The 27,296-nt window shown below is 44.2% G+C and overlaps 1 protein-coding gene across 3 annotated transcripts; it reads left to right on the top strand.

Moving 5' to 3' along the window:
• The first annotated feature begins 9,904 nt into the window (after positions 1-9,904).
• On the top strand, positions 9,905-26,456 carry etv5a (ETS variant transcription factor 5a). 3 transcript variants are annotated; one of them, XM_035749774.2, is made up of 13 exons: positions 9,905-10,034; positions 11,712-11,845; positions 12,254-12,347; positions 12,423-12,470; positions 13,235-13,285; positions 15,924-16,047; positions 16,174-16,485; positions 18,388-18,680; positions 21,852-21,914; positions 22,425-22,490; positions 22,803-22,972; positions 23,225-23,332; positions 23,544-26,456. In XM_035749774.2, the coding sequence occupies exons 2-13, from the start codon at positions 11,798-11,800 to the stop codon at positions 23,778-23,780; spliced, it is 1,614 nt and encodes a 537-aa protein (XP_035605667.1). In that variant the 5' UTR covers positions 9,905-10,034; positions 11,712-11,797; the 3' UTR covers positions 23,781-26,456. The 3 variants fall into 3 exon arrangements, with proteins under 3 accessions (XP_035605667.1, XP_035605666.1, XP_035605669.1); XM_035749773.2 differs by having other exon boundaries at positions 9,933-10,102; XM_035749776.2 differs by having other exon boundaries at positions 9,936-10,102; positions 23,225-23,326.
• The last annotated feature ends 840 nt before the right edge of the window (positions 26,457-27,296 follow it).

Below are 27,296 nucleotides of genomic sequence, written 5' to 3'. Positions count from 1 at the left end.
CTCTCGCCTCCTTTATCAAGGTCTTCTAACTGTGAGGAGAGCAGCTCTCTCTCCTCTCGCCTCCTTTATCAAGGTCTTCTAAATGTGAGGAGTGTATGCATTAACATGGAGAGCTCTCTCCTCTCGCCTCCTTTATCAAGAAATGAGCTCATCTCGCCTCCTTTATCAAGGTCTTCTAACTGTGAGGAGTGTATGCATTAACATGGAGAGCTCTCTCCTCTCGCCTCCTTTATCAAGGTCCTCTAACTGTGAGGAGTGTATGCATTAACATGGAGAGCTCTCTCCTCTCACCTCCTTTATCAAGGTCTTCTAACTGTGAGGAGTGTATGCATTAACATATGGAGAGCTCTCTCCTCTCGCCTCCTTTATCAAGGTCTTCTAACTGTGAGGAGTGTATGCATTAACATATGGAGAGCTCTCTCCTCTCGCCGGTGTGTAATTGTTTAATTACTCTTCTCCAGCAGAGACACAGAGACAGGCGTTTGAGCAGAAAGGGAGAGCAAGGAGAGAAGATCTCTCTCTGGTTAAGTCCCAAATGGCACCCTATTCCTTATTAGTGCACTCCAGGGTTCTGGGTCATGGGCCCTGGTCAAAGGTTGTTCACTACATCGCAAATAGGGTGCCATTTGGGACGCAGACGTTGTGAAGCTATTTAATAGCAAGGCAAGACAAGTCACATCTTGTCTGGCGTCGCGGAGAGCATCATTTGACCTCAACACTGATTTTTCTAGTTTTTTATTATCTTGGAAATAGCACATTGACAGTCAGACATTCCCTTTGGTATAACTGCCATGAAGACTCAATTATTAAGATTTGAGAGTGATCCACTTATTTAATACTACAGTACAATGATCCGGCTGTGAGGGGACCTAGTTAGCTGAAGTGAGGAATGAGAGATGGGCCTAACAGGGGACCCTGAAAGAAAGACCCAGATTTGATAAGGCTTTAATGAAGGCTATTGCTCAAGAGCAGCTTCCACACTTTCAATACTGTATGTTATGAATGTTACTGTACTATACCTATATGTTGTCCCATTGTGGGCTAAAAGAGGTCCTAATAAACAATCCATTAAACACACACCTCCCTGGTATACCAACAGGAGTTACTGGGACATCACTTTGGGAAGAAGAAGAGCTGGATTAGCTTACATAGCATAAGGAGCAGAGATCTGTGTCACACTGACCCAGTACCTGCTGGCACAAATAAGGTTGGGACGGGAATAATGCTGCTCACTGTAGGTCTCCTCAAGATGGATGCTCTCGGACACAGAGGTCCTTCAGGAGAGGTTTGTACTTGTACACACGCAGCAGTCTTTGGCTGCTTTTACAAAGTCATCCCAATTATTTTTCAGAGCTGATATGATTGGACAAAAGGACAATTAGTGAAATAAAAGATTAAAATTGGTCTACCTGTGTAAACACAGCCAATGTGGCATGTGTCACTGTGTGTCGCATTGATTTAAGGAAATAATTGGAATACAAATACATTATGCTCGCTCTCAAACAATGCCCCCGCCAGCTCCCCCACACACACAAATCAAATCAAATTTATTTATATAGCCCTTCGTACATCAGCTGATATCTCAAAGTGCTGTACAGAAACCCAGCCTAAAACCCCAAACAGCAAACAATGCAGGTGTAAAAGCACAGTGGCTAGGAAAAACTCCCTAGAAAGGCCAAAACCTAGGAAGAAACCTAGAGAGGAACCGGGCTATGTGGGGTGGCCAGTCCTCTTCTGGCTGTGCCGGGTAGAGATTATAACAGAACATGACCAAGATGTTCAAATGTTCATAAATGACCAGCATGGTCGAATAATAATAAGGCAGAACAGTTGAAACTGGAGCAGCAGCACAGTCAGGTGGACTGGGGCATTGTGTCAGGTAGTCCTGGGGCACGGTCCTAGGGCTCAGGTCCTCCGAGAGAGAGAAAGAAAGAGAGAATTAGAGAGAGCATATGTGGGGTGGCCAGTCCTCTTCTGGCTGTGCCGGGTGGAGATTATAACAGAACGTGGCCAAGATGTTCAAATGTTCATAAATGACCAGCATGGTTGAATAATAGTAAGGCAGAACAGTTGAAACTGGAGCAGGAGCATGGCCAGGTGGACTGGGGACAGCAAGGAGTCCTCATGTCAGGTAGTCCTGGGACATGGTCCTAGGGCCCAGGCCAGTTGAAACTGGAGCAGCAGCATGGCCAGGTGGACTGGGGACAGCAAGGAGTCATCATGTCAGGTAGTCCTGGGGCATGGTCCTAGGGCTCAGGTCCTCCGAGAGAGAGAAAGAAAGAGAGAAGGAGAGAATTAGAGAACGCACACTTAGATTCACACAGGACACCGAATAGGACAGGAGAAGTACTCCAGATATAACAAACTGACCCTAGCCCCCGACACATAAACTACTGCAGCATAAATACTGGAGGCTGAGACAGGAGGGGTCAGGAGACACTGTGGCCCCATCCGAGGACACCCCCGGACAGGGCCAAACAGGAAGGATATAACCCCACCCACTTTGCCAAAGCACAGCCCCCACACCACTAGAGGGATATCTTCAACCACCAACTTACCATCCTGAGACAAGGCCGAGTATAGCCCACAAAGATCTCCGCCACGGTACAACCCAAGGGGGGCAACCCAGACAGGCCGACCACAACAGTGAATCAACCCACCCAGGTGACGCACCCCCAGGGACGGCACGAGAGAGCCCCAGCAAGCCAGTGACTCAGCCCCCGTAACAGGGTTAGAGGCAGAGAATCCCAGTGGAAAGAGGGGAACCGGCCAGGCAGAGACAGCAAGGGCGGTTCGTTGCTCCAGAGCCTTTCCGTTCACCTTCCCACTCCTGGGCCAGACTACACTCAATCATATGACCCACTGAAGAGATGAGTCTTCAGTAAAGACTTAAAGGTTGAGACCGAGTTTGCGTCTCTGACATGGGTAGGCAGACCGTTCCATAAAAATGGAGCTCTATAGGAGAAAGCCCTGCCTCCAGCTGTTTGCTTAGAAATTCTAGGGACAATTAGGAGGCCTGCGTCTTGTGACCGTAGCGTACGTGTAGGTATGTACGGCAGGACCAAATCAGAGAGGTAGGTAGGAGCAAGCCCATGTAATGCTTTGTAGGTTAGCAGTAAAACCTTGAAATCAGCCCTTGCTTTGACAGGAAGCCAGTGTAGAGAGGCTAGCACTGGAGTAATATGATCAAATTTTTTGGTTCTAGTCAGGATTCTAGCAGCCGTATTTAGCACTAACTGAAGTTTATTTAGTGCTTTATCCGGGTAGCCGGAAAATAGAGCATTGCAGTAGTCTAACCTAGAAGTGACAAAAGCATGGATTAATTTTTCTGCATCATTTTTGGACAGAAAGTTTCTGATTTTTGCAATGTTACGTAGATGGAAAAATGCTGTCCTCGAAATGGTCTTGATATGTTCTTCAAAAGAGAGATCAGGGTCCAGAGTAACGCCGAGGTCCTTCACAGTTTTATTTGAGACGACTGTACAACCATTAAGATTAATTGTCAGATTCAACAGAAGATCTCTTTGTTTCTTGGGACCTAGAACAAGCATCTCTGTTTTGTCCGAGTTTAATAGTAGAAAGTTTGCAGCCATCCACTTCCTTATGTCTGAAACACATGCTTCTAGCGAGGGCAATTTTGGGGCTTCACCATGTTTCATTGAAATGTACAGCTGTGTGTCATCCGCATAGCAGTGAAAGTTTACATTATGTTTTCGAATAACATCCCCAAGAGGTAAAATATATAGTGAAAACAATAGTGGTCCTAAAACAGAACCTTGAGGAACACCGAAATGTACAGTTGATTTGTCAGAGGACAAACCATTCACAGAGACAAACTGATATCTTTCCGACAGATAAGACCTAAACCAGGCCAGAACATGTCCGTGTAGACCAATTTGGGTTTCCAATCTCTCCAAAAGAATGTGGTGATCGATGGTATCAAAAGCAGCACTAAGGTCTAGGAGCACGAGGACAGATGCAGAGCCTCGGTCCGATGCCATTAAAATGTCATTTACCACCTTCACAAGTGCCGTCTCAGTGCTATGATGGGGTCTAAAACCAGACTGAAGCATTTCGTATACATTGTTTGTCTTCAGGAAGGCAGTGAGTTGCTGCGCAACAGCCTTCTCTAAAATCTTTGAGAGGAATGGAAGATTCGATATAGGCCGATAGTTTTTTATATTTTCTGGGTCAAGGTTTGGCTTTTTCAAGAGAGGCTTTATTACTGCCACTTTTAGTGAGTTTGGTACACATCCAGTGGATAGAGAGCCGTTTATTATGTTCAACATAGGAGGGCCAAGCACAGGAAGCAGCTCTTTCAGTAGTTTAGTTGGAATAGGGTCCAGTATACAGCTTGAAGGTTTAGAGGCCATGATTATTTTCATCATTGTGTCAAGAGATATAGTACTAAAACACTTGAGCGTCTCTCTTGATCCTAGGTCCTGGCAGAGTTGTGCAGACTCAGGACAACTGAGGTTTGGAGGAATACGCAGGTTTAAAGAGGAGTCCGTAATTTGCTTTCTAATAATCATAATCTTTTCCTCAAAGAAGTTCATGAATTTATCACTGCTAAAGTGAAAGTCATCCTCTCTTGGGGAATGCTGCTTTTTAGTTAGCTTTGCCACAGTATCAAAAAGGAATTTCGGATTGTTCTTATTTTCCTCAATTAAGTTAGAAAAATAGGACGATCGAGCAGCAGTAAGGGCTCTTCGGTACTGCACGGTACCGTCCTTCCAAGCTAGTCGGAAGACTTCCAGTTTGGTGTGGCGCCATTTCCGTTCCAATTTTCTGGAAGCTTGCTTCAGAGCTCGGGTATTTTCTGTGTACCAGGGAGCTAGTTTCTTATGAGACATTTTTTTAGTTTTTAGGGGTGCAACTGCATCTAGGGTATTGCGCAAGGTTAAATTGAGATCCTCAGTTAGGTGGTTAACGGATTTTTGTCCTCTGGCGTCCTTGGGTAGGCAGAGGGAGTCTGGAAGGGCATCAAGGAATCTTTGTGTTGTCTGTGAATTTATAGCACGACTTTTGATGTTCCTTGGTTGGGGTCTGAGCAGATTATTTGTTGCAATTGCAAACGTAATAAAATGGTGGTCCGATAGTCCAGGATTATGAGGAAAAACATTAAGATCCACAACATTTATTCCATGGGACAAAACTAGGTCCAGCGTATGACTGTGACAGTGAGTGGGTCCAGAGACATGTTGGACAAAACCCACTGAGTCGATGATGGCTCCAAAAGCCTTTTGGAGTGGGTCTGTGGACTTTTCCATGTGAATATTAAAGTCACCAAAGATTAGAATATTATCTGCAATGACTACAAGGTCTGATAGGAATTCAGGGAACTCAGTGAGAAACGCTGTATATGGCCCAGGAGGCCTGTAAACAGTAGCTATAAAAAGTGATTGAGTAGGCTGCATAGATTTCATGACTCGAAGCTCAAAAGACGAAAACGTCATTTTTTTTTTGTAAATTGAAATTTGCTATCGTAAATGTTAGCAACACCTCCGCCTTTGCGGGATGCACGGGGATATGGTCACTAGTGTAGCCAGGAGGTGAGGCCTCATTTAACACAGTAAATTCATCAGGCTTAAGCCATGTTTCAGTCAGGCCAATCACATCAAGATTATGATCAGTGATTAGTTCATTGACTATAATTGCCTTTGAAGTAAGGGATCTAACATTAAGTAGCCCTATTTTGAGATGTGAGGTATCATGATCTCTTTCAGTAATGACAGGAATGGAGGTGGTCTTTATCCTAGTGAGATTGCTAAGGCGAACACCGCCATGTTTAGTTTTGCCCAACCTAGGTCGAGGCACAGACACGGTCTCAATGGTGATAGCTGAGCTGACTACACTGACTATGCTAGTGGCAGACTCCACTATGCTGGCAGGCTGGCTAATAGCCTGCTGCCTGGCCTGCACCCTATTTCATTGTGGAGCTAGAGGAGTTAGAGCCCTGTCTATGTTGGCAGATAAGATGAGAGCACCCCTCCAGCTAGGATGGAGTCCGTCACTCCTCAGCAGGTCAGGCTTGGTCCTGTTTGTGGGTGAGTCCCAGAAAGAGGGCCAATTATCTACAAATTCTATCTTTTGGGAGGGGCAGAAAACAGTTTTCAACCAGCGATTGAGTTGTGAGACTCTGCTGTAGAGCTCATCACTCCCCTAACTGGGAGGGGGCCAGAGACAATTACTCGATGCCGACACATCTTTCTAGCTGATATGCACGCAGAAGCTATGTTGCGCTTGGTGATCTCTGACTGTTTCATCCTAACATCGTTGGTGCCGACGTGGATAACAATATCTCTATACTCTCTACACTCGCCAGTTTTAGCTTTAGCCAGCACCATCTTCAGATTAGCCTTAACGTCGGTAGCCCTGCCCCCGGGTAAACAGTGTATGATCGCTGGATGATTCGTTTTAAGTCTAATACTGCGGGTAATGGAGTCGCCAATGACTAGAGTTTTCAATTTGTCAGAGCTAATGGTGGGAAGCTTCGGCGTCTCAGACCCCGTAACGGGAGGAGTAGAGACCAGAGAAGACTCGGCCTCTGACACCGACCCGCTGCTTAATGGGGAGAACCGGTTGAAAGTTTCTGTCGGCTGAATGAGCGACACCGGTTGAGCGTTCCTACAGCATTTCCTTCCAGAAACCGTGAGAAAGTCGTCCGGCTGCGGGGACTGTGCCAGGGGATTTATACTACTATCTGTACTTACTGGTGGCACAGACGCTGTTTCATCCTTTCCTACACTGAAATTACCCTTGCCTAACGATTGCGTCTGAAGCTGGGCTTGCAGTACAGCTATCCTCGCCGTAAGGCGAGCACAGCGGCTGCAATTAGAAGGCATCATGTTAATGTTACTACTTAGCTTCGGCTGTTGGAGGTCCTGACGAATCGTGTCCAGATAAAGCGTCCGGAGTGAAAAAGTTGAGGAAAAAATAAATAAATATATGAACGGTAATTAAAAAGTGAACACACACACCTCCCACCACATCCGCCCCAACAGAGAGGGACATACAGGCCAATAATAAAAAGACCCTCTAATGTAAGTCAACCTCTACTACCCAGACCTTAGGGCCAGGCAACAAAGACTCCACTATACATACAGTATATTTATCTATTCATACTATTCATGTCCATCCTCCAATCTTATCATTTTATTTGTATTTTTATTTCACCTTTAATTAACCAGATAGGCTAGTTGAGAACAAGTGCGACCTGGCCAAGATAAAGCATAGCAGGGTTTTCTTGTGGTGAAGGAGAGGCGGACCAAAACGCAGCGTCGTTATATTGATTCATGTTTAATAAAAAAAAGATAAACACAAACACTACAAAACAATAAACGTGGAAAACCAAAAACAGCCCTATCTGGTGCAAAACACAGAGACAGGAACAATCACCCACAAACACACAGTGAAACCCAGGCTACCTAAGTATGATTCTCAATCAGAGACAACTAATGACACCTGCCTCTGATTGAGAAACATACTAGGCCGAAGCATAGAAATCCCAAATCATAGAAAATCAAACATAGACTGCCCATCCAACTCACGCCCTGACCATACTAAATAAATACAAAAAGGAAATAAAGGTCAGAACGTGACAACAACACAGAGTTACACATGGAGTAAACAATAAACAAGTCAATAACACAGTAGAAAAAAATAATAATAATAAAAATGTTTAAAAAATAAAGAAAAAAATAGTCTATATACATTGTGTGCAAAAGGCATGAGGAGGTAGGCGAATAATTACAATTTAGCAGATTAACACGAGTGATAAATGATCAGATGGTTATGTGCAGGTAGAGATACTGGTGTGCAAAAGAGCAGAAAAGTAAATAAATAAAAACAGTATGGGGATGAGGTAGGTAAATTGGGTGGGCTATTTACCGATGGACTATGTACAGTTGCAGCAATCGATTAGCTGCTCAGATAGCAGATGTTTAAAGTTGGTGAGGGAGATAAAAGTCTCCAACTTCAACGATTTTTGCAATTCGTTCCAGTCACAGGCAGCAGAGAACTGGAAGGAAAGGCGGCCAAATGAGGTGTTGGCTTTAGGGATGATCAGTGAGATACACCTGCTGTGCTACATCCCAGCTATTGGCTTTTAGGGATTCTGTTTTACATACATCACAGCTATTGGCTTTTAGGGATTCTGTTTTACAGAACAGCTGTTGGATATTCCCCATATATTTCTCATTGGGGTTTTTAAGAGAGGGTTTAGGTTTATATACAGAAGATAATGATGATGAGAATGGTTTACTACTTTTCTTGTGACCAACCTTTGATTCTTTCTTTTTTTTCCTGTGTTGGGTTCAGATCACAGACAGGCAATAATATTCAAAAAGTACATAGCTAAAGAATTTAAAACAGTCAAAAAATGTCAACATGGATACAGGATAAAACACCAAACAAACCAAAAATAAATAAGTTAATGAAATAAGAAGTCAATAATTGTCCTGTTCGTCCCATCTCCCCTCTACCTCCCCCTTCTCAGTAGGTGCAACCCATTCCCAGTCAAGTGGTGAAGGTAAGAAACAACACCTCCACTTCGCTGATCCTCAACACAGGGTCCCCACAAGGGTGCGTGCTCAGCCCCCTCCTGTACTCCCTGTTCACCCATGACTGCGTGGCCACGCACGCCTCCAACTCAATCATCAAGACGACACAACAGCAGTAGGCCTGATTACCAATAATGACGAGACAGCCTACAGGGAGGAGGTGAGGGCCATGGGAGAGTGGTGCCAGGAAAATAACCTCTCACTCAATGTCAACAAAACAAAGGAGCTGATCGTGGACTTCAGGAAAAAGCAGAGGGAGAACGCCCCTATCCACATCGACAGGACCGCAGTACAGAAGGTGGAAAGCTTCAAGTTCCTCAGCCTACACATCACTGACAATCTGAAATGGTCCACCCACACAGACAATGTGGTGAAGAAGGCACAACAGCACATCTTCAACCTCAGGAGGCTGAAGAAATTTGTCTTGGCCCTAAAACCCTCACAAATTTTTACAGGTGCACAATTGAGAGCATCCTGTCGGGCTGTATCACCACCTGGTACGGCAACTACACCGCCCGCAACCGCAGGGCTCTCCAGAGGGTGATGCGTTCTGCCCAACGCATCAACGGGGGCAAACTACCTGCTCTCCAGGACACCTACAGCACCCAAAATCACAGGAAGGCCAAAAAGATCATCAACGACATCAACCGCCCGAGCCACGGCCTGTTCACCCCGCTATCATCCAGAAGGCGAAGTCAGTACAGGTGCATCAAAGCTCGGACCGAGAGACTGAAAAACAGCTTCTATCTTAAAGCCATCAGACTGGTAAATAGCCATCACTAGCTGGCTTCCACCTGGTCACGCAACCCTGCACCTTAGAGGCTGCTGCCCTATATACATAGACTTGAAATCACTGGCCACTTTAATAATGGAACCCTAGTCACTTTAATAATGTTTACATACTGCTTTACTCATCACATATGTATAAATTGTATTATATTCTACTGTATTTAGTTAATGCCACTCCAACATTGCTCCATCTAATAATTATATATTTCTTAATTCCATTCTTTTACTTTCAGATGTGTGTATTGTTGTGAATCATTTTTAGATACTACTGCCCTGTTAGATACTACTGCACTGTTGGAGCTAGGAACACAAGCATTTCACTACACCCGCAATAACATATGCTAAATATGTGTATGTGACCAAATTTTTATTTTTATTTTTTATTATTTAGCTGTCCCTCAGCGGTTTTAACTGAAAAACAATGAATGAAACCCAGCCATTCACAAATATAGGACGGACCTGCGCTACGATTGGTCCTTGAGCACTTCATGTATAATTAATGAGTTTAAGATACCCATTGGTTACTTACTTGAAGGACAATGCCAATGAGCCAATACGCGTGTGCCTCTCTGTATAGCCTACTCGAGCCCCAGGGAAAACTAACCGTCCATTAACTATAGGCTCAGTCAAGTTTTGGGAGTCGGACGGACCGAATAAATTGATCACTAAACGGAGACAGACGACGTTAGTGTCTTTTGTGGATTTTTTTATTGCATTCTTTCCATACTGTAAAGGAATTGAAACACGCACAGGTTGAGTAATATATTAATGCGTTCTATTTTCAATTTGCCTGGATAGGTCTCTGTGGCGATCTATTATGTCCATAAATTTACGAGTGCATGCAACAGCAAATGTATATCTCTGCCATGGGCTAAAACGGATCGCCATCTTCTCCAAGAAAGCGTTTACTTTAGCAACCATTTTCTTTCGCTTTGTATTAAGTTGTGCCATGCACTATATTCCTGTTTTTAAATTGTGCTGTGTATTTGCGTGTACCTTTTATCTGAGTCTGCATGTTTTAGTTTTCTAATCTCCGAGGTTGATCTGCTGTTTGTGATTTTATGAATGGAGAGGTCAGGTTTTTTCTCTGTTCCATACGGATCGAGTTTCACTTCATTGACAAAAACAAGGGTTCGGTGAAGAGAGAGGGGGATACTAGGGGTGTTGGGTAGGATGTTATTCATCTCCTATTAGCTGCAATTTGCTTTTATAAAATGGCTAAGATTTTTTAGTAGGATGTTTTTTCAGTAACTATTTGAAACCAAAAGCGTCTTAATGTAATTTAGTTTTTCTAGCTTATAGTATAATTATCAAGTGATTTGTCTTGCTTTTCTTGATTGCCGACAATGTCCCACTACTGAGTTTTTGCAGAAGTTATAAGCTCGAAGGCGTGAATTCCATTCAAACTAGCTTTATGAGGCTATTATTCTAAATTGTGATAACGTATTTTGGAATAGATATGGGCCATTACCTAATGCTACTGTTTTCACAGCTTGTCAATATGTGCCTCATTGTGTACACTATTGGACTGGCACATTGTATGCATTAGTAAATGCATCTTTTCAATGTGTTGCTACTATTTGTCTCTTTAATGATTGGCCAGCTATGCCTTTTATTCGTCAGAATAAACGGGGGTTAAAGTCTATTGACTGACTCGTATCACTCTTGAGGAGGTTTAGAGCGCGAGAAGTATCCGTGTGTAATGGAAGGACATGTAGGCAGGCTAATGTTACTGTTTTCTATTCCCGGACTTTATATATTTTTCACTGTAACGTGCTTTGCAATGCCCAGGGGACACGACAGCTGTGCTACATTTTTATATTTAAAGGGCAGTATCTACTACAAGTATTTTGCCCCAGAATGGTGGCATAGTAAAAAGCCGTTTCCATTGGACTTTATTCATAGACTGTTTTTATGTCTTGTCTAATACTGTTCTCCACTGTCTCAAGTTGTTTTGGGGTTAAACACTGTACAGTGACACTCATCTGTGCTTCATACAACGCATGGTCACCCAGTGCAGTATCCTGAAATAGGTACAGGACTAAGACCCATCCTTAAGTTTTCCCAGCTCAGGCTGATTATTATCGCAGTCTCCTAATCGCCTGCACAGATGGTTGGCTTTGCTTTATGTAAGAGTTACATAAGTCACACAACTACAGAGTGTATTTACATTGTGCATGCTCTTAACCAGCATGTTCACTTAAAAGCACGAGGGGTGGAGATTATTGTATAGGTGCTGATTATAGCTCTGTAGTAAGGTTTCAGCTTGCTTTCAGGTCTGTCTATGAGTGAAGGATAAACTAGGTGACTCCCAGAGTACTCGAGTTTTGATCTAAACATGTTTCTATGTTTCGTCCACAGGTGAACAGCTAGTACAAAAAGTGACCCTCGCGCTATCGCTTTAAAGCGAATACCTTTTTCTGGGAACCTTTGGAGACCCAGTTAACATGGACCGATTCTACGACCAGCAAGTCCCATTTATGGTCCCACCCAATGTAAGAATGCTACTCATGTCTGGTATTCTTCATATAATTACTAGAACCATTGATTTTTGAATGGTGATGCTGGTTCTACTTATTCTATTTCAATGGTTCTCTATCAATCCTAAGCATGGACAACATCATACGCTCCAATTCAATATCTACACGCTCCAATTCAATATCTACACGTCCATACTACTTGGAATGCAGAATGTATTGGCCATGTATTATAAATGGTATTCTAATGTGGATATTGGAAGAGAGCCATAGATTTAGGCTTGTCAACTTTCCAGCTAGAAGTGGATTGGATGGGACGTGGCGTTCAGTCTCAATCATGAGTCACACCAGAGCCATTTACATACATAAATGGCTCTGAGTGACACAGACGGCACTAACATGTTGGTTGGGTTTTCATCATTGCAGCAGAAATCTCATGTGGAGGAACCATACAGCAGACCAGTCATCGACAACAGGAAAAGGAAGTTTGTAGACACAGAACTCGCCCAGGACACGGAAGGTAATTGGACAACTTAATTCCCCTTTGTGACCTTGTCATAGCATATCATAATTTTTTATTTAACCTCTGTTTCAGACCTGTTCCAAGACCTCAGCCAGTTACAGGAGATTTGGATTGCAGAAGGTGAGTTATCTTGTACGTATACCATAGAGTTGATACCGAATGCTTCCCTTTTCTGCTGAATTTATTTTGATGTATTCTGTTGCTCTCAGCATCACCTAACATCACTTGCCCTCTGGTAGACATTGGTTATGTTAATTAAAAACTGTCCATATCTGACGGCTTTGGCCAAGCATTACAATTCCCCTTGAAGTAGCTGCCTTCTGTGCATGCAGAATAATAAGGCTACTATTTAGAAAATAAGGCTAAGTATGAGATAATTGGTCAAATGTCTTGGGTGGTTTAATTATGTTTCCAACAGATGGTTGAGATGCATCGAGCAATTTGGCAGATTACCGATTAACCAAAGCTGGTCACTTTAAATATTACGGTTTTCTTTCTGTGCACTCAATTAGAGCAAAGTCCCATGAATGAGCAACTTTGCTGACTAGGATAAAGTAAAAATTGTTCTAGACTTATAACAATTCTTTAAACGCACCTTTTAATTGTCGTTATTCAATTTCTTATTAGACAGTTTCCCTCTTTGGGCAACAACACCAGTAATACAAAGGTGAATTCATTAGGGATTGTTTTGAGATTGTGACAACTATAGTCCCTGTTTAAAGTGCCCAAGTAATGGCCAACTACCCCGCAGTGGGTTGAACAAAAAAATACCTTTGGCTCTTTTTGAATCAAGACCCTAAGATGAGATTGACAGTTCAAATGTTGTTCTCTGGGCAGGGGCCCAGTTAGTATCCACTTTAACTCTCCTCTCTCTCCCTCCACAGCCCAGGTACCTGATGACGAACAGTTTGTCCCAGATTTCCAGTCTGATAGCTGTGAGTACCTGAGATGTATTATTTCTACCAGGCTGGTATGTGGGACCGGTGGGATCCAGCCAGAGCCCTGTGTCTTCTGGATCTAGGTATCCGTGCTGTTTTGAATCCCAGCCAACTTTGTCAAACGTTTGAGTATTTTGCAGACGTCAAGAGACCGTGTCAAGTGCCCCCAAGCACACAATGTAGCTAGATCTGATCTTGGGACTATTGCTGTGCTTGACAACCTAGGCCTGCAGGATTAAACTGCTTCACTGAACGAGCCATTTGCCCTCACAGTTTTACTCAGTTTGCTCTTGAAGTCTTTACTCTGCTACATTGACTGGGTTCATCTTTAAGATAACAACCCCTGACAAGATCATGCTTGCTTGCCTTTTCTTTCTTGCTTTCATTCTGCCAGGTCCTGACTTCATTCTTTCCCTCAACCACCTTTCCTCTGGGAATATTACCCCCCCCACCCCCCCACCCCATTTTTTTTTTTTTTTTTTGGGGGTGTTATCAGGCGATTGGCATGGGGCATCACATGAGCCAAGCTCATCTGATTTCACACTTTCATGCACTCACACTCAGCTTCTGGAATGGGTCTACCCACCTCTATCCAAAAGAGTGTCCAGTCTTTCTCCCACCTCCTAGAGTTTCTGTACAGCTCCACTTTCCCCCATTTGTCTTCAGTGTACAGAGCCTTTATATGGCAGCCAAGGGAAATATTTGAGTTATGTTCAATGGAGTGTATTTTACAGTTTGTTTTTGTCTGATGTGGCAGCAGAGACGGGACGTGGTTGCTCAGTCTTTGTTAGTGTATGGATCCAGATCTACATGGTAGCCTAGCGTGTTCTAATGTATTGACCGCTAAGCTGAGATGTTGCGCCATATTATTGAGGTTGATGCCTTCACATCACGTGTGTTTAGATGGTGAGGCCCATGCTAGGGTGTGTGTAGGAGACTGTAGAACGCCAGTTTGTTCACTGGTTTCTGCAGTATAGTTCTTGACATAGCTGTGCGTTTGTAAGTGTGCAGGATAATGTGTGTGCGTGCGTATGTGATTGGCAGCAACCCCTTTAGCCAGGCAGGGGGCCAGACTCTCACAGGCCCTCTATTCACCAGCTCCATGTGGCCCCTGCCGTGCCTGCAATCATCCGGCCGTCACATGGCAGCCAATGCGCTGCGCACACACATTCCTCCTGCATTGTACTGTACTGAGCCTTGCCCTCCCATCAGCTCGAACCCTGTCTCGAAGTGTGTGGGGGGGGGGGTCCATTATACAGTCTTTCTCTCCTGAAGCATTACTGCTTGTTGCCCTGCTCTGGGCTTCTATAGCATGCATATACAGGGAGTTGGGCTCATGTGCCTATTGTTTCCCTCGCTCCTGTCCCTGGTCCATCAGACCCAGGTTTAGGGTGAGGCATCCAGCTCCTGACACTCCTCTCGCCCGGGTATCCAGTTTCACTACCCCATTATGTGGCGCCGGAAATGGGAGCCGATGTGAGACTGGAGATCTAGTGGGCTAATGGTTACAGTGAGGGAAGGAAAATCATTGAGTTACGGCCACACTGATTCATGGGTATTGACTGGGACTGCATCCCAAATGGCTCTATGGGCCCTGGATCAAAAGTAGTGCACTGAATAGGGTGCCATTTGTGACAAGGTCTGGGTCCTTAATGGAAATCAAAGGGGAGATTTTAGATGTCATGTGCAGACCGTGGTGATGGTATGATACTGATGGAGGTTTTATTTGGCTGACCCACATGAAAAAATAGTTTACTTTTGAATACTACAGTTCTTACTAGAATATTATATAGTAAACTGTAGAATACTATACAACACGTGTCCCTTGATCATTTTTAGTCCTTACTATAGAATGTTACAGTATATAATTTGCATATACCCCGCCCATTCCCCTCCTTCATATCGCAGTTTGTGCCATCCATAAGTGCGAAACCTACATGCCAAGTATAAACCAAATATTGTGTTCCCTACAGGTTATAGGAAGAGCAGTACTATCCATTCAGACCCCAGTCCTACCTACTTACAGGTTATAGAAAGAGCAGAAGAGCTGTACTATCCATTCAGACCCCAGTCCTACCTACTTACAGGTTATAGAAAGAGCAGAAGAGCTGTACTATCCATTCAGACCCCAGTTCTACCTACTTACAGGTTATAGAAAGAGCAGAAGAGCTGTACTATCCATTCAGACCCCAGTCCTACCTACTTACAGGTTATAGAAAGAGCAGAAGAGCTGTACTATCCATTCAGACCCCAGTCCTACCTACTTACAGGTTATGGAAATGTGCTCTTTTAGTATTTCTTCAGTAGGTTTTCTGAAGGAAAAATTCTCCACTTCTATGTCAAAACTCTACATTCCTTACTATAGTGAAATGTAAATACTACAGTTCACTTAGTCTGCAAAATCACTACAGTGAATACTAATTTTTGTACCATAGTACTTTTTTATGTGTTGTCAGCTGTCATTAACATGTGACAATTGGTTGAGGGGAGAAGACAAGACACTGTCCAATGTCCATACCATTGAAAATGATCAACGAGGATATTGAATAAGCACCGATTATCTTCACTGTTTTTTGGGTTGAATTCGCTATAGCAATGTTTGATGTGTTGCCCCTCGTCCTCCTTCTCTCCTCAGTGATGTTTCATGGCCCCCCACAAACCAAGATTAAACGGGAACTGAGTCCTTCCAAAGAGCTTTCTCCTTGTAGCCAGGACAGGAGTCTCATGCCGTACGGAGAGAAGTGCCTTTACAGTTACAGGTGTGGACCGTTTTTATTTATATATATATATCCTTTCACCACACCAACAAGACAAGAGCCCAGTATTATCACCATGCTGACCCAAGCCCTCTGTCTGTCTTTGGCTGTATCTCCTTCTCTCCACAGTGCCTATGAGAGGAAACCCAGTTTGGGCTACAAGCCATTGACCCCTCCCTCTACACCTGTGTCACTGTGCAGCTCTACCAACACCCCAGGGACACACCCACTCACTGAGCAGACTCCTCCCCCTCAAATACCCAATCAGAACCAGGTGCATGGGCCACATCCACTGCAGCACGGGCAGTCTGGCAACCAAGCAGTCAGCTCCGCCCACAGCCAGCAGAGGCCGCTCTCCCTCCACAGCCAGAGCCCGCCCTTCGCAGTGCCCTGCCCACCCTCACACCTCAGTCAGGATGGCACCTACAGCCCTGAGCACAGGTGAGTGGTCCTGTCATGCTGTGCTGCAACAACTCACTAGGGTTGAGTGGCAGAAACCCGGTTACTGAGATTTACTGCGCTTCACCGCCCAAAACCACTCCCCTTTTCCCAGGATAAATATCTGCAACTAGTCAATTATAATAAATGATTTATATGAACATCATGGTGTGAAATGGAACTGTTAAATTATATGCTTTGTGTAAATCTGGCTTCCCTGCTGCCTCTGCATAATGAATCAACGTCCAGGGTGGGGACAGACAGCCCATCTCATTATGGAGCGCAGTTCAATGCATGTAGACTTATCAACTCATGGTAAATGTTTTTCTTGTGACAGGTAGGCCTACATTTGCTGCAGCATAGTCTATGCTACACTAATATAAAGACTGACTGTCTAATTTACCCAGCTCCATCTGGCTTTTGGGTCAAATCTTTTAATTGTAAAGATATACCGTACCAGTCATAAGTTTGGACACATCATTCAATGTTTTTTTTTTATTTTTTTTTTACGATTTTCTACGTTGTAGAATAATAGTGAAGACATCTAAACTATGAAATAACACACATGGAATCATATAGTAACCAAAAGTGTTAAAGAAGTGTAACTATTTTAGATTCTTCAAAGTAGCCACCCAGCTTCACCTGGAATACTTTTCCAACAGCCTTGGAGTTCCCACATATGCTGAGCACTTGTTGTCTACTTTTCCTGCACTGTGCGGTCCAACTCATCCCAAACCGGACCTGTATATAGCCGCGCTATTGTTATTTAATCTTATTGTTACTGTTTATTTAGCAAATATTCGTAACTCTATTTCTTGGTTAAGGGCTTGTAAGTAAGCATTTCACAGTAAGGTCTACTACACCTGTTGTATGTGGCGCATGTGATACAAAATTTGATTTGATGTGCTTTTGAATGACACTTCTGATTTTGTTGGGAAATACCGGGTTACCCTGGAGAAAAGTGATTTATTGCCCCTGGTAAATATTCTGAATATGGAGATTAAACATCCAACATCGACCAACCGATGGACTCCTTCCATGTGTTTACTAACATGTAAACTAATGAGCGTGTGTGTATATCTACTCTGACTGCTCTAAATGTACACACCATCTTTATCTCAAGGAGGCATGAGCTCACATGTTTCCATTGCCCTGGGAGACCCAACGTGCCATTTAAACACCAAGCTCAGTGGAGAGTGTCAGGCCTTGTGACCTTTCACTAATGCTGACTTTAGGGTTGGAAGTGCACTTATGATGTTGAGGAAGGGCCACGGGTGGCAGGTCACTAGTTGCATGACAGGCTCCTCCTTTGGAGATTGTCTAAACCAGACCCCCGTGAGAATGACCCACGTCCCCTTACACACCACCTGTCACCCCCACCTGTGACAGGACTCCTGGTCGGATGTGTTGGAACGCAGGGCATGTCATCACCAGCCAGTAATGTGGAACCAATGTGCAGCCAGAAGCCATTGGCCTTGTATCTTTGGTGTCCAGGCCAATGAGCTCCGTCTAGAAAAGGGAGTCTTACTGTCACTGGAGAATCTTTTTATATCTGCTAGCTAGTGACACCTGCCCCCAACATCTCATTTACAGCGTGTATTCACTGGCTTGATTGCAATAAGTGAGCCAATTTGGCTCCTGGTGGCTTGTGTGTCTTGGTCTAAAGCTGGATTCTCAAGTTCATCAATAGTTCAAGAGACTCACTCTCTTCCACTTAAGTTTATCACCAACAGCTTTCATTCACACTAAATCTGTTTTTAAGCAACAGTTTATCAATAACCATAAGTAGTTCATTAGAATATTTTAAACTTTCATTCAATCTCTGTTCAGTTCTTTTTTTCTATATCAACAGCTTTCATTAATAACCACCATCCAATCACCCTCCCATGTGTTCCTCCACCCCAGGTTCCAGAGGCAGATGTCGGAGCCGTGTCTCCCCTTCCCTCCCTCTGAGAGCCAGGCTCGCCCCCAGTTCCTGGCCCAGCAGCAGGCCCCCAGCCACAGCACCTTGCCCAGGGATGGGAGGCCCCCCTACCACCGCCAGATGTCTGAGCCCCTGGTCCCTGGTCTACATGGCTTCAAGCAAGAGCTGCTGGACCCCCGCTACACCGAGGAGGGTGTCCCCTCCATGGGCTCTCAGGGTGCCTTCCACCCCATGGCCATCAAGCAGGAGCCCCGGGACTTCTGCTTCGACTCTGGTGAGTGGCTGGCTACCTCCAGGCTGCTCTGGATCGGTCTGAACCAAGGTGGCTTGGGTCATAAGTTGTAGCTGACTCACAGGGTTCTCGTCGGGTTGAGGGTGAGTCTTGACTTCCGATTATCTACCCTTCTCAAGTGTGCACTCAATCTATTTCTTCCACCAGTCCTTCCATAAAAGGGCGTGCGTATTTAGGAAAGAAGGATGGGTAAGCCGGACACAACCTTGGGGCTCTCTGATTATGGTTGCTGTCCTGGGAGAGTTAGTTAAAACCCCTCTTACCTTGCACAGCGCTGTATCAACACTCACATGACCGCGTGGCTCTTAAATCACACTGCTCTCTGACCCTCAGGCCAGTAAACATGAATCTCTGAGCCCGGATTAAGGCTCTGCCAACAGGTAAATAGGTACGTCATCCCGGCCAGGTTCAAGGAAACCTACTTTACTAGTATTATGCTACCTAGGATAGATTTGGGCCACTACGCTGTGTTTACAGAGGGAGCTAGTATGCAAGTATGAACTTTACTACCATTACATTGAAATTAATTCAATATGCAGATTGACTTGCCAGATGCAGTTGTCTCCCGTCTCAAAAGTCTTACTTACGCAATCCAACACTATTTACCTATAGGTAAGGTGGCAAAATAAGAACAGTTGTGTACCCGCCCCCCCAGCTGTTGTCCCTTTTCTGCCACCAGTGCCCACCTCTCCTTCCTTAATATAATAATATATGCCATTTAGCAGACGCTTTTATCCAAAGCGACTTACAGTCATGTGTGCATACATTCTACGTATGGGTGGTCCCGGGAATCGAACCCACTGCCCTGGCGTTACAAGCGCCAACTGAGCTACAGAAGGACCTTCCTTCCCTCTGCCCAGGCCAGCTTTGCACTGTCCACCTCATTCTCCCTCTCAGCTTTGATTGAGAGGCCAGTGACGTAATGCTAAGCTTCTTACAGCCTATAAATACGTACATCAACATAAAGGCTCACTGGCCCAGCCTCTGTCTCCCTCTCTCTCTGGATGGATTTGTGTATATGGGCATAGCCCATACGCACATACTTAAACAGGTGCCTGGCTAATAAAGAATACTAGTAAACAACAAGAAGGCCCGTACACTGTTAAAGCTCCCAATTCACTGCTTTTGACAATGATCCAAAATGGCTCTTCAGGTGAAAACAGAGTGTCTACATCCCAAAATATACACATTTCACCTCACGTAACCATTACGGACATGACTCATGGTGGGTGAAAAAACAAATGGATAAGCTACCAGGGAGACTTATTGTGACCTCCATTGACTGAAAATATTCCTGCTTTTATAGTTGTTGTTTTTGAACATTTAAAAAAAAAACATTTTGATTGAGGGAGGGGTGTGTCTTTAGCATGGACCTATACAGGAATTCCCAGTTATGTGGAGACAGCTTCCCCACCCCCATACCCCCTAAAAAAGAGCCTCCCCATCAGCCAATAGTCACATACGCATTTGTAGTACAGTGACCATGGCAAACAAGCCGACCATCTGTATGAGCGTTCTAGACAGCGGGGTTACCCAGAGGAATGGCTGCACGACGCAAGGGAACACTATGAAAATATGACCCAGGATGACAGCCTCACACCCAAACCTCCCCGCCCTTCGGTACTCCCTACTTGGTAAACAGTTTGACCACATAATTAAAATAGACTGGCACATCGAGCACTGATCCACAACTGGAAAAGATGTTTAAAGAGCCCCTGTGGGTCGTCTTCAGACACCCCCAGTTGGGGGCGCGAGGTCTTCCACCAGCGCTACGTAGTACCTTTTCTAGACCATGTGCCAGACAGTAACTATAGAGGTGGCGGATGTACCCAGTAACTTTTCCAACAAATGCACAATCGCCCTATTACGGGCAAGGCTATTGAGATTGAGGGCATCATTACGTGTTCCACAAATATACCTGATCAGATCTATCTATGGTCTATGCTATGTAGGAAAACTAGAATAGCAGAACACAGGAGTAATATCAGGAGTCATGACCTTGAGGAACCCTGTGGCTGCATATTTCATGGAGGCTCGTCACAACCTCAGCTCTCTGAGACACATTGGTATCGAACATGTTAAGACTCCTAGGAAGGGGGGAGATACTGAATCTATTATTGAGAAGAGAATTTTATTGCATTCACTGTGTACCATGTCTCATAGAGGTCTGAACCAAGAGTTAGCTATCAGACTATTTCTTACATGAATATCATTTGATTTGTGTTGCCTTCCAAGTCACCTACTTGGGCATTTTGTAAATGATATATTTATTTTCTGGAACTACATGTACCCGCATTACTACATGTACCCGCATTACTTTTGCATTATGGTCAAAATTGGTGCTATGTATGTATGTATGTGTGTGATCAGTACCATCGAAGGCATCCAATGTGTTGCAATTGGATAGAGCATATTATGCTGTAACAGGCTCAACTTGCGTTGACAGTACTAGATTAAACGTTTTGTAGAAATGGCCCTGAAGTGTAATAAAGATCTGCTCCTCAGCAGAGGACCGTAAATGTAGGGTGGGTGGGGACACTTCACTTCCGCCACAATGACACAGAAGTTAAAGGGGGCGGGGCTTGATCCCATGGGCGACAGAGGCGTAACTTGATTGTTGTGATTTAATATCTGAAAGCCCAACCCGTTCTAATGCCGATGGGTAATCCTATTTGGGGGCTCAGTGGACATGCGAGGCCTGTTGCGCGCTGCATAGTGTGCTCTGATCAGGGCTTAGCCCGCTCCAACAGATGTGGTGGGATAGCTAGTGGACATTTCCAGTCCAGCTGTTTTGCTGCTAGGTCAAAGCCAGTTGTGTAAGAGGAGGAAGTGCTGCAGCAGCAGGTAGAACAGTCGTAAAGCTTTTTGTTCCACACTGTTCATCCTCATGTCACCAACCACGTGAATGGGTGGGACCACAAATGCAACTTGAATAGTTTGTGCCACAATTCGAACAGAAACCGAACATATCCCAGTGACACACATACAGTAAATGGATACTTCTTGTATGCATGAGCTCCCTTTACTAGTAAATATGTACAATCTCTCTTTACTAGCAGCGGCTAAATATACTCATGGCAGAGGTTTGTGTTTAGTGTGAGAATGGAAAGAGGCAGTCAGTGTAACATGTCTTCTCCCCTCCCTCTGTTATAGAAGTGCCTATCTGTCAGTCTACATTTGGAAGAGCAGGGACCTTCTACCAAAACAACCATGAAAGTAAGTTATTGTAACCAGTTTCCCGTCTTAGCAGAGGAGGATTTCAAGTTTATTTGACATGTGATAAAAGCATTGTAAATCGTATTTATTAGAGCTCTTGCAATAAACATTACTAGGAAGGTGTGTGAATAGAAGCTAATAAAACAAGGGAAAGTCTCTCAAAGCCATGGTAGCCGTTGACCCTGTTGGGACATATTTCCCTGTTAAAGTGCTGCATGGTTGGGTAATGGGGCAGGCCGGATGGTAGAGCTCAACATTAGAATGACATCTCTCGGGATGTTGCATCTATCAACGAGTCCTGTTTAGGTTTTCACTATGTGAGCATTTCAACACAGCTCCGCAGCACTGCATGATATTAGCTCAACAGAATCTTCCACTCTTGGGAGGCTGCCTGGCTATATTGCTTTGTGAGCAGTTTAGTCCCCCTAGAACATTAGTAGCTGGCCTCCACAGCAAAATGGAGGCCGCATTCCCACGCCCTAGCTAATGTCTCTCTCTCTCATATTACAGGTTTCTCCTTCAGAGAGCTTCACCTGTACTATGACGATACCTGTGTGGTTCCTGACAGACTTGAAGGTAAAACATATATACTTTCACATCCCTGGATCCTGTCCCTTGGGGGGGATTTACACGCAGCACAGGGAGGACTCTCTCGCAAATGCTGACAGCAGTGGAACAAAGGACAGGATTATTAGGATGTCTGTTGCATCACTGACTAAAGGAGAAGAACTGTAGAAAGTCTCCTTTGAGCAGCTGAGATGGCAGGCAGGTGTAAAATGAGCAGCCTGCTCCACTTCACTGTCTCACCACCCTGTAGCTGACTGGTGGAGTACAGTTCTCACAGATACAGCTCTTTCTGTTTCTCGCTCTCTTTCCCCCTCTTCACAGGGAAGGTCAAGCAGGAGCCCTCTGTGTACCGTGACTGCCCTCCATACCAGCGTCGCGGCTCTCTGCAGCTCTGGCAGTTCCTGGTCACCCTATTGGACGACCCGGCCAACGGTCACTTCATCGCCTGGACAGGCCGGGGCATGGAGTTCAAACTCATAGAGCCTGAAGAGGTCCGTTGGGAAGATGTTTTGTTTAAATCAGGGTTTTATTGTACTGTTACATTGATAAACATGGGTGATTTGGTGATTTTTTTTTTAAATATTTTTTTTTAGTTAATCTTCAACAATGACTTAAGAGGTCAGGTCTGTGCCCTGGTCCTAATAATAGTTTAGACTATTGAAAGCTAGCTAGTCAACGTTTTATTTTTGTTTCATTTTTTTTTTTTTTAAAGATGTTCAGTATTTTCTGTCTTTTCTCTTCAGGTGGCTCGCCGCTGGGGCATCCAGAAGAACAGGCCAGCCATGAACTATGACAAGCTGAGTCGTTCTCTGCGATACTACTACGAGAAGGGCATCATGCAGAAGGTAAAGGCAGGTTCACCCTTTCTATCCTTCCCCATTTCTACTTAGCAACAGCATTAAGCTGCCTTCGGAGCAAGCTAGCTATTGGCTTACTTGAATAAACCTTGGGGGATGATGCTGCAGTTCCGCAGGGTCTAACCATAGTTGCATATAATGTTTTGTGTTTTATTTAATTCTGTGGGTCAAACTAACTTATGATTCTCTGATTGGTCTATTGCAGGTTGCTGGTGAGAGGTACGTGTACAAGTTTGTGTGTGACCCTGAGGCCCTGTTCTCCATGGCCTTCCCTGACAACCAAAGGCCCAACCTGAAGGCCGACCCAGACAGTCTGCCCTGCGGTCAGGTGGACGATGACACCCTGCCTCTCACCCACTACGACAAGAACACCCCTTACCTGGGGGATTCTGGGGAGCAGTGTGTAGGAGGCCTACCCTTCCCTGACGGCTATGGCTACTGACGCGCACTTCCCCTACTACTAAACCCGACCCAGAGATCAAACGGCTGAGGCTGAGCAAGAAACTATCAAACCCGAAACCTTCCTCTCCTCTTACCGCTAAATTACTCCTCCAATCTTAGATTAATTTAACCCTCCCTCCCCCTGAAAACGACTGAGGAGAAACCTGCACCAACCACCATCTCTGGCATCATCTACTGTACCAAGAGAGGGGGGGGCCATGGAAGTGTGGAATGGACTCCAGTGGTTCCGCCAACTTAAGGCGAGGTGGTGTTGTTGCAATGGAGACCAAGAGGACGTGATGGCGGGCCAGGGGCTACATTATGATGACAACATGCCAGAGGACTGTCTGATATGTCTCTCTGCGCAGACTGCAAGAATTGTAACAATTCTGATTGACAATCTGCTTTTTCTAAAAGAGTATAATAAGTATCTTAAGTTAATTCTGACAAAATATATATAAATGCAGCACTATTCTGTAGTTGCCTTTTTCGTCCCCCATAATTATATATTTTCTGCCACATATGAACAATAAGATCTGTGTAAGCAAGGACTTAAATTTGCAAAAAAACTCCAAACCTACAGACCTATTTGTTTCTGTAGGCTTAAACGTTAGTGTAGAAATGTCTGTTAGTATGCTGGCTTTTCTACAGTTGGTTAAAGATCTAGACCTAGTAGTGCTCTAACCCACTGGGACGTTCTATGGTTTCAGATTAGATGGATGGATTCCTCCAACCAGAGGCCTACGTTTTTGTTTGTTTAATGCCGGCCCGGCAATGTTTTTATCCAGTAATTATTTAGTGTTTGTTCTGTTCTGCTGGGTTACCTGTGAGTGCCCTACTAGCGTAAAACTCCAGGCTCTCAGAGCTGTGGCTACATCTGAAACGACACTATTCCCTATATATAGAGCACTACTTTAAAAAGCCCACCAGTCTATGGTCAAAAGAATTGCAGTATAAAGGAAATGGGGTGAATGTTGGATGTGGACTCGGGGCGACCAGACATTCTCCACACCCTTTTTTTTTTCTCCATAAACTCACTCCTTATATTGCCTCAGTTGTAACTGACTGACTAATTAGCACTCCACCTCCTTAAATAAAAACTAGGCACTGCAGGAATCCTTTTTCTTTTCCAAAAGGGACACCTCAGTCAATTTTTCCTAGAGATTTTGAATTTATACATGCCTAAAGTTATTAAAACGGTGAAATCTTATTTTTATCTTGTTTTATTGGGTGCTTGACGTTTCCTCAGCAGTGAGTGTACTATATTTCTCAGATGCACTAGGATGGCATTGTTCAGGACTTTGCATGCGAAGGGGTGAAATTCTACACCGTTCCCTGGACTCCTTTCTGCCAATCACAGGTTGTCAACAAGAGACCTCTGCTTCTCTTTGCATGACGGTGTATTCAAACAAATAAACTGTCCACTAACATATCGCTCTACTCTGGACAAAGAAGCAGATTGTGAAACTTCTCTGCATTTTGTTCATGTTTTGTTTCTTAAATGGGGAAAAATACAAACTTATATAAATATATATTTTTGCTAAGTCTGCAACTGTTTTGATTTTATTGTATAAGCCTGTATAGTTCTGCCTATAACAACATATGCATCTTAAAAAATATATATCAGGATCCCTGTGACTCGACTATTACTGCAGACAGTTTGCTTTAGAGGCCGTTTTTGGTGAATGAAAGGGTGAAGAACAAGAATATTGTCTTATTTATAAAGGGTAGTATGACTGGGGTACATAGTGTGTCTGCATTCCAAATGACACCCTACTACCTATATAGTGAACTACTTTTTGACCGGAGCCCTATTGTCCCTGGTCAAAAGTAGTTTACTATATACATTGAGTTTACAAAGCATTAAGAACACCTATTGACACCTAAGAATCCCCCCTCCGCAAGGTGTCAAGTGTTCCACAGGAATGCTGCCCCATGTTGACTCCAAAGCTTCCCACAGTTGTCAAGTTGTCTGGATGTCCTTTGGGTGGTGAACCATTCTTGATACACACGGGATTGATACACACTGATTGTGAAAAATAACTAACGCTGCAGTTGACAAACCGGTGTGCCTGGCACCTACTATACCCCGTTCGAAAGGGCACTTCAATATTTTGTCTTGCACATTCACCCACTGAATGGCACATACACAATCCATGTCTCAATTGTTTAAAAAGGTTAAAGGATTTTTTTTTACTGGGGCGGCAGGTAGCCAACTGGTTTGAGCGTTGGACTTAACCGAAAGGTTGCTAGATCGAATCCCCGAGCTGACAAGGTAAAAACCTGTCGTTCTGCCCCTGAATAAGGCAGTTAACACACTGTTCCTAGGCTCTCATTGAAAATAAGAATTTGCTCTTAACTGACTTGCTTAGTTAAATAAAGGTTAACAATAAATCTACACTGATTTGAAGTGGATTTAACAAGTGATCTCAATAAGTGATCATAGCTTTCACCTGGTCAGTCTGTCGTGAGGTATTCATAACGTTTTGTACATTCAGTGTAGTGAAATGGGTGTCATTTCAGAAGAAGATATGTGTATCTACCTATAGTCTTTTCCCTGACCAAGGGTTGTCTGCACTTGTATAGGCTTCACCTTCTCTCCCTCTTCACAACGTGTACCTTACACTGAGTTTATAATGATCTGTACTGGGTACAATAAAATGTCCTTTCTGCTTCACTTCCTGTGGTCTGGTCTGTTGTGTCCTCACTCCCTTTCCTGTTCCCAGAGGCATCATGCCTATAGGGGGACAGGGGCATGTGGCCCCTCAGATTTGTCCTGTAAATACATTTTTTTTTACGCTATCAAGTTAGTAAGACAAGCTAGTAAATCTATCTTAGCTGCCATGCCTGCTGGCAAGGTTGGCAGACTTTTGAAAATCAAGCAATAACAATGTACTGAATAAGACACCTTCCTTTTAATCTTTTATCCAGATTTTAGCAGAGAAGCATATTTTGTTTCTTCAAAAGAACCACCAGTCAGGAGGATAGACTGAAGAGATGCTTAGATGTGCAGCAAATATGTATTACTGTATTACATAGAATTAAGCATAATGATTATGGCTCTAAATGGACAGGCGGTGTAGTCACCCCCCCCGCATACTTTGTGCCCCCTCAGATTTTGGGGGTGCATGATGCCCCTGCCTGTTCCCTCTCATCACTGACAGACTGCATACCAAATGGCCCCCTACTTCCTATATAGTGCACTACTTTTTCCTGACCGTCTGAATATCAAATGGCCCCCTACTTCCTATATAGTGCACTGCTTTTTCCAGAACCCTGGTCAAAAGTAGTGCACTATATAGGAAATAGGGGGCCATTTGGGATTCCACCCACAGTCAGCTGATCTGCACTGAAGGTCACTGTGCTCGGCTTTGCTAATTACTGACAAGTCACATGCCTTTTCTCTGTTTGATATTTCCTTTGTTAAAGATTACCCTCGATTCCCATTGCTACCGGTTGAGCAACACTGAAGAAAGAATAAACCAGGACTCAGTGGAAAGCAGTGGCAATTGTTACT

Source organism: Oncorhynchus keta, chromosome 34 (genome assembly GCF_023373465.1).
Source record: "Oncorhynchus keta strain PuntledgeMale-10-30-2019 chromosome 34, Oket_V2, whole genome shotgun sequence".
NCBI classification, from domain to species: Eukaryota; Metazoa; Chordata; class Actinopteri; order Salmoniformes; family Salmonidae; genus Oncorhynchus; species Oncorhynchus keta.
The sequence above is the reverse complement of the archived record's forward strand: the minus strand, read 5'-3'. Positions and strand labels throughout refer to the sequence as shown.